Below are 12,227 nucleotides of genomic sequence, written 5' to 3'. Positions count from 1 at the left end.
ATATCTGTAAAGTCATTAAAGTATAATTATCACACACACATTATTACGGGCACCATCCCTTGAACTGATGGGTTCTCTGGCCCATCTCGGCAGCCCGTTCCCCGGACGAATGGCAATGTTTGCCGAAGCCGTGAAAGTCAATCTGAATAATATAACTCAAAAAGAAATTTAAAACAATAAAATACAAATTATTAACACGATAATCATACGATAATATTAATTTGATTGATATGTCATAAATGGCATAAGTCACTCGTATGGGCTATGGACTAAGGTTGAGGTTGGCAGCACTTTTTATTTTACTTCGTGTAAAAAAACTCAGATATACCTGTATACCAACATGACAAACATAATTTAGTTTACTTTAACTTACGGATAATTTGGTCTAATCTGTAGCACCGCCAAAAGAAAGCAACCGAGAGTTGCCGAGAAATGGCCGATGTCGTAAAATGAAGATTGTTATGAAAATTTCTTTTCCTTATTGTAAATTAAATAGGCATCGGAAGCGATAGTTTTTATGCTCTAGTTGTATTCTCATATGTAGATAATTGATTTGAACAGGTTTTTCTTATCATACGTGCGTCGTATTCGAGAAACGCGTCAAAACTTTTTTAGAACTTTGTAAGGCGCCATCTCGCTTCTTCCCTCGTTTTTTATCCCGTTCTGGTTTTTCAATTTTATATATATGATAATATTCTATGTATTATTGTATGTTCTGTGTAAATAATCCTAGTGCAGCTGTAAGCGCTGTGCGCCGTATAGGACGGTCTAACGATCGGCCCTCGGCTGCAGCGCTGACAGCGATGTATTGCGCCCGGCTTCCGCAGGCGCAGTGAGCTCTTAGAGACGAACCATGGTATAATAATATACTCCGCCTGGTACTCTCTTCCGAGATTCGCGAATGACCTAACTGACACAGGCCTACGTCATCATGCTGTTTACAGGTTCTCAAACTTTAAAATGTGGGAGAATTTTAACCAACGGTGAAAATTATTTTAACGGGTTTATTTTTAAGTTATTCATGTAGAAACATAGTAAAATAAAACAAATCTAATGTATTTAATTAAACTTTATTTATCTATACAAGACAAACGTTTGTAAAACTAATTCACAGTTACACATTAATTACCAAGCTTATGACGTGAAAAGTTTGGAAAACACTGCGACTGCTGACACTGAGCGAGAAGGAAATAACAATTAATACGCGTTCGACACGGATGACGGTCAGGGACAAAATGGCGGATTGTCAAATGTGACAGCGCTATCCTGTGTTGCCAGTAGTGTAAACAGAATTACCCGAACGTCTGAAATTTCTTTCGTGAATCGGAAGATATTGCTAACGAATAATTAAAAATGACGTGTTATTGTAAAATTTAAGATAAAATACATATAAATGAAAATTATAAAATTATAAAGAAATATTTTAACTTATTAACCATAGATATAATGTACCCATGTAACATGTTATGTTGAAGTAAAGTGGCAATGTTATTGTGACGTAGGCCTGTGTCACTCTGGGAAGAGAAGACCATGTTTTATTAGACCATGAGACGAACGTTGTTATCGTGCTGTCATCAAATTTGTATTTCTAAATAATTGTTTGGCTTTCGCTCTCACTCCTTATATTTTACATAGAATTCTGATGTGCATTGTGTGCCGTAACGGACAATAAATTGGTGTGTGAGAAAACGAACGCTTAGTGCTTATTATTTGTCCCTACATCAAGGCCTGTTCACTTCCTAAGAAAGTTATGTCCCCAAATAATTGCGCATGTATGCGCCTGAAGCTTCTGTGTGCTTTGGCCTCCTAGAAAAAGTTGCCAGTAATCAAAATAAAAACATTTTTCTACAGCAACATTACTCCCAACTAAGATTTAAATTTTCACGATTTTTTTACATTATTAATCATAAAACGGGACTTAAAACACTTAAAACTTAACTACACGCGATTAAGTTTGTATAATGAATATTTGCTTCCAACTGTCTTTATCAATATTCATAAAATATATGGAGGGTAGGTACATCTACCCACCATAATAAAAAAAATATATTTGTCAATGACTCTGTCCAACTGCTGTGGTTAAAGTTCATAACGAAAATTTTATATATTAAATGTTTAAATAATAAATACAACGTAGCGGTACTACCACTTAAGACTCTGTAAGTCTGTACCTACATGGATTACAGCAATGCACATAGAAAATGTGCTAAATGAGGAGCAACGGCTGTTGAAGATACATATTTGAGTGAAATTCATAGCTTTAGTGGGTTCAGAAGGAACCGCGTCATAACGCATCTGGAAAGCGTATTAATTAACCGTGAAGAAATGTATGGAATACAAGTTGGAAATCTGTGTAAAATGCCGTGTGTAAAGTGTAGTGTATCTGTGTGTGTAAAGTGTAAGTGTAAGTAGGTAGGCATGCCTAAAGTTATTTGTATTATACTGAAAACTTTGTGAATGCGCTTTATTAATGTCTATTTTTTTATTAAGTTGTCAGGGTTTAATTTTCAGTGTATATTTCTATATGTAAAACATTTTTTTAATAAATAAAATAATACAATGTTATAAACATAAATATGCCTTTTATTTAAATCACTTGATAATACCACAAACAAGGGGTAATATTTGCATCTTTCATATATTTCGTGATATGAAGATAACAAATATGTTTATCAACAGAATTACTACCAATACCCGCCAGGCTAAACCGGTTGTCAACTTTAGTTCCATTGGTACACAACGACGGTGCCACTAGTATAAACGTATAAACGGTTGGGGACATTTTTTTGTATGGAGTTACCGTTCTTCTCCTAGTGAGTATTATATTCTTTGCCCTACATCCGCACCCGCTTACCACGCCTAGCACAACTCTGCCTTCCACATCTACAAGAATATAGCTTTTAGTTTTCGAGTATAATGGATATTTTGTGCGAAAAAATGCCATACCACTATAGGAATGGTCCAGCATGCCAAGGAGTGGAATTTGTTGGCAACATATAAAAAGCGAAAACAACCTGAACGCAGCAAAACCCAAGAGTCTTCCGTCAAAACTAGGTCTCGGAAGTTGCACAACCAAATTTTTTGTAAAATTACCAATGTATCATCATGCACGATGAAACGTATGTCAAGCTTGACTACAAAACCTTGCCCGGGCCGCAGTTTTATAAATACTGTAGAAAGAGGAGCAAAGGTCTCTAAAGAAGACGAAGCAAATTTTGCCAATAATTTGCCCAAAAAGTGAAGGTTTGCAAGGTATTTGTCAATGCGGCATGAAAATGTCTCCGTTCTCCGTTCTTTGTAAAGGGAAATTTAAATTCCGATATTTAAAAGAAGGAATTAATGCCTTCAAAAGCGAGTGCTGCCACTCATTCGCAAGCACTGTGGCCGTACATTGTTCTGGCCTGATTTAGCTGCGTGTCACTATGCTCGCCGTGTACTGGACTGGTATAGAGAGAATAATGTTGAATTTGTTTCGAAAATGCTTAATCCCCCACTTGCCCTGAAATTAGACCAATCGAGAGATTTTGGGCTCTGATGAAGGCAAGGTTAAGAAATCAAGCCAAACCAACAAATAACATCGAGCAATTAAAAAAAGACTGGATTCGTACGCAAAAATCTTTCAGTACAGTTGCTGTCCAGAAGTTAATAAAGAATATTAAAAGCACAGTCAGAAAATTAGCAAAGGAAGGCAATAAATAAATAAAAATATCACTCTTGTTATAATTGTTTAAAGATTTCAGAATCGCATTATTTTAGTTATATGTAAATGAAACTTCTTACGCAATCACACCATTATACTTGTTTCGACAATTCACGATACGGTCCTTATAGCTACTATCGGCATAATATCGGTTAATTTGTGTTCCCAACCTGGTTGTGTATACGGTTACAGCTTCAGCAGAAGTTTTTGTTATGGAGTGATTCTCAAAATAGTGGCATCTACAGGGTAAACTCAACGAAAATTTTTTTTAGTTTTTTTTTAGTTTTAAGAATGAAAAATATTTTTTAATACTTCAAGTAACCCAAATTTCAAAAAGGGAACGAAATTATGGCGAGGTGAAGTTTTGAGATACAGGTTAAAGTTACACTACGCAAGTTAGGAGGGAAATGTAGCAGGTTAAAGTGAGTTTTAATATAAAATAATATATAATCAAATTGATAGAGTCTAAAATCACGTCTTGCATTTCCTGTGTGAACATCCAGATGGCCAGCACGACCTGAAGTTATTATGCTAGTGAAAGCGAACATATATAGACTCAAAGGTCTTGTACATATATGTATCGAATCAGAAGTTACAATAACCGGTCAAGATTTACATTAGCATGTACATTGATCACAGGTTAAAGTTAAGCAGGTTACAGTGACAAATACATTCTTTTATATTTTATCTCTTAAACGGATAATAATACGAATGTCTCACTTTTAGCACAGATGAATATACCTTCATACAATATCAAAATAATATTATTACATTATGCCCCATACAAAATTTCGTAAAATAATCGAGACAAGTTAAAGTTAACATTTTGTTACAAACACCAGATTTCTGCCTTTAATTACTTGTCTCTCCGAAACTACAACACTTGGGTCATAATGGGTCCCTACGGTGGTTAGTTTGATACTTACCTAATATTTTGCCACAGTTATGATCTAAATATAATTTTGTGTGCGTGAATGAGATGCGATACCGTGGATGTACAGGTTACAGTGAAAATATCCTTGGACAAACTTCGTGCGTGCAAATTGTTGTACAAAAATTATATATAAGACCCGTGCAACGTACATTTTAAAAGATATTGTGTATGTAATTATATAGCATGATATTTTATTAACATTAATTGGTGCTTATAAAATCTAAAGAACTAAAACTGGAAGAGCGATGCATTTGGACAAGACAGGTTACAGTGAAAAGTGGTACTCTTAATTTTTTTCAATATAAGTATTAAATAATAATAAAAATAATGACTTGGCCTAATAAACATTGTTTTTCTTAATCTATAAACATTTTTGTTTCATGTGAAAAAGAGCAAATGAGCATACATTCAATTCAAAAACTCGATGACAGGTTAAGATGCCACCATTTTGAGAATCACTCTATGGTGTTTCAATATTTATTTTCTTGATTTCCTACTGGCAGCAGAGTCCATTGAAAAAAATCGGCCAAGAGTATGTCGAGCCATGCTCAGTGTTGGGTTCCGTAGTTACCATCCTCTCAGAATAAGCTACTTAAACAGGGGTTATTAGTAAGTGTCATGTACAGTCACCACACGGAATTGTTATGCCATTTAGGGTTCTTGCTAAATTAGAAATTCTATAGCGTAAATATTGAACAACCAATTTAGCTAAGACCCTAAATGGCGCAACAATCGCAGAGCGTTATGGTACATTATAAGCATAAGGGAGTAGGTACCTACGCAGCGCTTAGTACGTCTTTCATACTTAGAAGCTTAGAGGATATAACCAACGGAGACGCCATGTCTACAATTTTCGGTACAAAATAGTCTGCCGTTTTTGCGGGGGAGGGGCACATCAAATGTATAGGTGCGTCATGTCAGATAAACGTCAGTCCATACATATAGTTGACATGTGGTTGACCATTGGCCGCCCATTTTCGACAGAGGGGAACGCCTGTTAATGGCGGCTCCATTGTTAATTACTCCCATAGTCTAATAAAACATGGTCTTCCATTCCCAGAGTGACACGGGCCTACGTCACAACAACATGGCCGCTATATATAGCGCTATCGCATATTATTATATAGCGCTGTCGCATGATGACGTAGGCCCGTGTCAGTTAGGTGACCTAGAAAAGACGGGAATGGAGTACCAGGCGGAGTATATTATTATACCATGATTACTCCGAGCTTAGAAGAGAAGACTTTTTGCAATAATTCTAAAACGGCCGGACCGATATTGTTTGCTATAGTTTTCATTGAAAGTACATGTTAAGCTCTTATTTTAAGATTTTATTCATATATTTTGACCCATAGTTCAAAAGTTAGAGGGACACATTTTTCTTGGACCGATCATTTCCAAAAATATTCACTTTCATTACTTACCTATATCAAAAAAGGGTCGTTTTTAAAGACCTATCCAACGTTACTCCACACCATTGCGTTAAAACGAAAACCTTTTTGCCCACGGAATCCTAAAAAGGTTGTGTTGCAAGCTCACAGCGTTGTATAATCCACTTGAATCGCAGCGCCTAGAGCTGAGCGTTTTTTTCGTAAGTGTTTTTAAATAGTAGATTGTTAACCAAGGGTTGAAAGGCACCCATTTCGGTCGAGGTAGTTTGGCGCTCGAACGCAGTGAGAGCGCCAATAGTCCGAGACGGAAATGGTGCCTTTCACCCGAGTTAAACACTCTACTTTTCATATCGAATGCGAGGAAACCAAACAAGACAAGGCAATTTCGCAAAATCAGTAATTGAAGTACCCATAGACCTACGGCCATGATTTTTTTCCTTAGGACTTACTTGCAATCGGAGACTTTACATGTGTGAAGATTAATAACCCCTAGCGAAAATCATTTAGTTTGCAATATTTAGGAAAACACACATTTTTTAACAAATTGCAGTGATTTTAAAATGATTTGTTCATTATAGTATGAAAATCAGCGGGATTGCCTCTTACTTTTTAATTTTATACTTTTTCGTTCTACAAGCCGCAACACACTACCGGACCGCACCGCGACCTTGGTGCGCCGCACCACATAATAACATAATAAAAGTATTTTAAATATTAAATAACAATTTAATTAATAATATAAGAACATTTTATGTTGTATTTTATTTTATTTTCATGAATATAGTGCTAAATAACTTTAAAAACCAATTTAATATCGTACAAACGTTTAACTGTGGCTGTATAAGATTCTGCCTTTGCTCATTTACGCAAGTGTAAGGTTTAAAAAAATATTTTTGGTGTATTCCTTTTGGTTCCCGCCTTATGAAATCGAGTAAATAGAATTCAACGAAAGAAATCAAGAATAATTTGTTTTTTACAATTTACTTACATATTTTTTTTAAAAACCAGGATCTACGTGGGATTAGTAAAATTAAACAATTACCAATTGTTCCAGGCGAGGAAATAAATACAATTTTTCCATTTTGTTTCCACCCAGTTGTTCGTGGGACGGGGACGCAGAGGAGTACACCACTTTTCTGCGCTAGAGCATAAACGTATCACTTTCTGCTCACCTTTTAGAACAACAACGACCCACTTTCAGAGCATGAGATATGAAAAACATTTTCTTGTGCTGTAACGAAATAACAGTTTGTGGCAGGAACGACAAACTGTTTTTATAAAAACGATGACAAAGAGGCGGCGACATACGATAACATAGTCACGCATAACGGACGCAACTATCGCAAAGCAAAACGCAGCTGTAAAACTGTTTTATTCGTTTTCCGATGAGCAGGGACAGATATAGGTTATCGGCTAACGAAAGAGCGAGATAGAGATAAAAACGAAACAAAAAGGATTGAGTACGCTTTTTACCAGGCCATTATATTTAAAAACTTGTTCGTTAGACAAATAAGTGCTTTATTTTCTAAGCATTAGGGTTTAAATTAAGGAATCTTTTAATGCGTAAATTTAAAGCAAGTAGCGAAAGTAGCGTCAATTGAACAACATTATAAATGATTCACGACGAGTTCACGACGCTTAACGAACATTCGCTAGCATCATGAATTGAGAGGCCACTTTATGTGTGACCTATCGATTTATTTTTATAAACTACTGAAGTTAGGGGTCAAGTTATATTAAACATTAGTGAGACGATGCAAATTAGGTTTTTTTGAAATGTGAATTGCGTATTTTACGTTTTATTACTTCAATATGCGATTTCGTTTCGTTTCGTTCGATACACACAGGGAATCCAGTTATTTTAGAAACTGTTATTGAAAACAGTTACGTGGTTAAAAAAAACTGTTACGTTTCGTTTCACGGAAAACTCGAAACGACCCAGCTCTAGCAGCGCCCGAATCATCATCCTGATCGATACCTTTAACACGTTCACTGTCCGTGCCCCGTATATGGGTCACGGCAAGCCTCTATTACAAAGCCGTCAATGTTAACAATTCAGATTGGGACAGTGAACGTGTTAAGACACCTAAGAACGAGAATATTTCATTGCATGTCCCATGAATACTTAACTTCCCTTTATTATCGATTTCAGATTAAAAAAAACAAAACGAAAATCCCGGCGTGCTCGAAAAGACAATCAAGAGGTATGATTTTATTATAAAGGTGCGTTTTTAAATGGGTTAGTAAATACAGGATTTAATGGCACTTTGTTTCTAGATTTACTATGGATATTTTAATTATTTACTACACATACAATTTTTTTTTGCTATAAGATTTTTGTTTTTGTAAATTTAGTCTCTTCAAATATGTAGGTTATATTTATTTCTACCGTAGTTTATAAAGTTTCGTACTTATTATTACGGAGAAAACTTCATAAAACTTCTTAAATAAAATTACTTGAAACTTAAATTCAATTGTAAATACATAGATTTTAAAGGAAATTAAGTATTATTACAGACTAAACACTTGAAAACACTTAGGTATGTAGTTCGTTGCTAAATAAAACTAAGATTTATCTCAAAATGACCAAAGATATAATTAAATGAATACCTACGAGTATTTAAATTGATCTTCAGGCATCCAGGGCATAAAATTCCATTTAAAAAAGTGACACATTTCTAGGGATTGACAGGGTAAGCTACGCCGGCGCCATCTGCTAAATACTTCGAACGGCAAACCCCATTATAATGTTCGCCTGTTTTAAAACAGCGGTTGATGGAGTAATTATTTTTTTTGTATGAAAAAAATATGTATCTGAGTTTACGAAAACTAATCTTTCCATTTAATTTCCTTACATGTAAGTACTTAGTATTACTTATACGCCGAAGTTATAGGATTTTTAAAAACATCCCGTATGGTACCAGCAAAAAAATCACTCTTTGATTTTTTTATTGGCTATGGTGCGGAACCCTAGAATACTACTACTTTAGTAGGTGCGTTTGTCACCTTTGTGTTCCCTTGTGCGGAAAATAGAAGTCTTCCTGAGGGGTCGTAATACGCGGCGCTTCTAAACTTTCACAATAAAGGTAAGTATATCTTTTGCACTAGGTGCACGGTGCCACTGTGACATTAAAGGTGCGGTAAAGTTATGTATCCACATGTATCTTTCTAGATTACAATGGAAAGAGAGTTTAACAATAAGTATAGGTAGTACAAGTAGTTTTTTTATGGCAAAAATTACTACAAAACACAGGGTTTACGCAAGATTAGGTTAAGGGCAATTTATTAATAACACGTTATCCCCGTCTTACCTACTTAATGTTTTACTTAATTAGCCCGAAAACTCCTCCAGCGAATTAACTTTACGCTGACGCCTGGAGAGTCATTTTCAGTCAAATTTCCTAATGAAAGTAATTGTTAAAACATGATGCTTTGCTCACAGGAAACCAGACCTGAACTCGATGACGCAAATAATTTAGATGAACTTACTCCTGAAAATCGCTTTCCTTCGGACGACATTCAAGAAACCCTTAAATCTGAAAAGCCACTGGATAGTGAACAAGGTGTAGCTCACGATGAGGTCAGTCGCGACGTGGAGCCGCTGGAAGACACGCCAGCGTCCGCTGCATCGTTCCCTCGCGCAAAAGAACGGCTCGTTTACGGAAATCTAGACAATCTCGGCATAACGTAAGAGCTTTAACACACTGGCTATTTGCGGACGAGTTGAATGGCTCCTCTTCTCGTTGGGCCAACGCCAACGCCAACCAGGGACGCGGTAGAATGAGATAGCAATATCACTTGCTCCCTCTAACGCATAAATGCGTCCCTCGTTGGCGTTGGCGTTGGCCCAACGTGAAGAGGAGCCAGAAAGCGAGGCACGCGCAGCGTACGTATTCGCCCCGGGCGCGCAAGTATTTTGCCTCGAAATTGACGAAGTGCCTCTCTGATTTTTAAAGTCTTCAATAGTCCTTTTACATTCACTAGCGATCTTTTAAAGGGGCCCACTGATTAACAGTCCGCCGGACGGTATCGGCCTGTCAGTTAGAACAAAATTTTGACAGTTCCGAACAACTGACAGGCCGATACCGTCCGGCGGACTGTTAATCAGTGGGCCCCTTAAAGAATTACTTAGTCTCGTTGTAACGTTTAATAATGCAACGGCCTCATAGCCTATTCGGTAGTGATGCTGCCTACGTAGCTGGAGGTCCCGGGTTCGAATCCTGGTAAGGGCATTTAGTTGTGCTTATCACGGATATTTGTCCCTGGTTATGGCTATTTTATATTTTCTTTGGATCAAAGTAATATTTATAATAATAAAAAGTAGATTAATTCCAAAACCAATGTCATGGAAGATCCCCATTGGTATTTTCCCCTCTTATGTAGCGAAATAACTGTCGCATTACTTTTGTTCCCGCCATCAGAAGAAAAAATTACTATAATCATCTGTATTTTTTTATTAAACTTATTCTCGACCTCCAGTGTAGGTATACACACTGGATCAGAAGAATACAGAGTTATTTTTTTATGTATTTGTCTCCATTTGCGGCTATTGTAAAACGGCGTAATTTTCAGATATGGAAAAACAAATCAACGAGTCATGTATAGTCAGAGTAGAAGAAACACTATACTGGTATGTTGTAGAAGGATATATGTAATGTAAGCAAAAAATAAAATAACGTTTTTTTTCTATAAGAACAGAACAGAACCTCTCGACTTACACAATATTTGAACTATAGAATAAGTTAAGATTAAAGGCTCATTTACACGGTGCGAGTTTCTCGCACGTTTTGGGGCGAAAAATCGTATGACATTATCGTAAAAGCAATAATCGCCAGGCGAGTATCGTATAAAAATGTTTACATTCATGCGGGAAATAAATAATCGCCTACGATTATTTATGTCATTCGATACTCATACGGAAATGATTGTCAGGCGAAATAGTTTACACGGGGAGCTGCATTCAAGGGAGATATTTGCTTACGATTTCTCGATTCGTCTAAACTGGTTCTTGTATGACATTTTTTCACGTAGGAGAGCTGGGGGCTTAATGTAACAGGGGTAAGTAGTAACGCTCAATTTTGACGGGGAATTAAAAACATTTTAATTTTTTTTCCTGAATGACTTTCTTGTGTGACTTGTGACTTCACAAGTGTCTGGTGTAAAAGATGCGTAAAGAATTCAAATTATTTTTTAATCGGAATTAGTGCTTAGATAAATACTTTACAAACCCTCTTACTCAAAATCATAAAAGTACACATATACTACAAAAACCGGGATGCAAGGGATGCTGCACTACATTCATTTTCGAACGAGTTGGCAATAGTTGAGTTTGGCCCAAAGGAAATAACAACGAAGATTAAAAAAACATGCGCAGCCAATATTTACAAGAACTGAGAAAGTGAAAGCCTCATAAGCACAGGAGCCGGGGCTAACAATTTATACCTATGTACCCAAGTTACCATGGTATGACGCGCTAGACTCTTTCTTGAGAAAACCATCTGAATTTCGACCGATTATTTAACGGTATTATTAATCCCTAGAAGCCAAATATTTTAATGTTATCTCCAATTTTGTACACGCGGGTATAGTTTCCCGCATATCTGTGTCTTTCTTTTGTATTGAAGGACCAACTTTATTAAGTAAGTAGGCAAATTGGGCTTTTGTGACACGAAACATGGTTTTGAAAGTTTCTTCGTTTACTAATTGCAATTCACGACACCACGTATTTGATGCCCCTTAAAAAGGTCTCCTTTGAATCCATTTCTTGACCCAAACACGTGGTATTTTTCTTTTTTTTTTAATATTAGTTCTTGTTTTAGAAGTGCCGACTCAATCATAACAGCCTCTCGCAATGCACTCATGATAGTCATGATGGCGACTGAATAGCACATGAACTCGAAATGCGATTATCGCATTCAAATTTAGTTTACACGGAGATATCCAATCATCTAGGGCGAGGCGATTATCGCTCCGTCTCGTGCGATATCGTAGATACGTATACTTTACATGATAATACTATATTTTTTCTCGTGCTACGATTATCACACGGTCGAGGCGAGAAACTCGAACCGAACCATGTAAATGGGCCTTAAGTCTGGAGGTTCAAAGGGGCAACGCCGCCAGCATTTTAGGTTCCATTCCAGAAGCGGGTAGCTTTGGAGAGATATTTTATATTTAGTTTTAGGTTCTGTGTAAGTATTGT

At 36.5% G+C, this 12,227-nt stretch overlaps 1 protein-coding gene and 1 long non-coding RNA gene across 2 annotated transcripts in view; one reads left to right on the top strand and one right to left on the bottom strand.

Moving 5' to 3' along the window:
- Nucleotides 1-12,227, bottom strand: part of LOC134804937 (uncharacterized) — a 225,283-nt gene that overhangs the window by 93,904 nt on the left and 119,152 nt on the right. The gene's annotated exons all lie outside the window — the stretch shown is intronic.
- LOC134804818 (uncharacterized) overlaps nucleotides 1-12,227 on the top strand; it is a 61,816-nt gene that overhangs the window by 24,421 nt on the left and 25,168 nt on the right. The window contains exons 7-9 of the mRNA XM_063778077.1: nucleotides 8,178-8,229; nucleotides 9,468-9,712; nucleotides 10,598-10,655. Of these exons, the coding sequence (XP_063634147.1) occupies nucleotides 8,178-8,229; nucleotides 9,468-9,712; nucleotides 10,598-10,655 (355 nt within the window). The remainder of the gene's footprint in view (nucleotides 1-8,177; nucleotides 8,230-9,467; nucleotides 9,713-10,597; nucleotides 10,656-12,227) is intronic.

Source organism: Cydia splendana, chromosome Z, assembly GCF_910591565.1.
Source record: "Cydia splendana chromosome Z, ilCydSple1.2, whole genome shotgun sequence".
Classification (NCBI taxonomy): domain Eukaryota; kingdom Metazoa; phylum Arthropoda; class Insecta; order Lepidoptera; family Tortricidae; genus Cydia; species Cydia splendana.
Note: the sequence above shows the minus strand (reverse complement) of the source record. Positions and strands in the feature narration are given on the sequence as shown.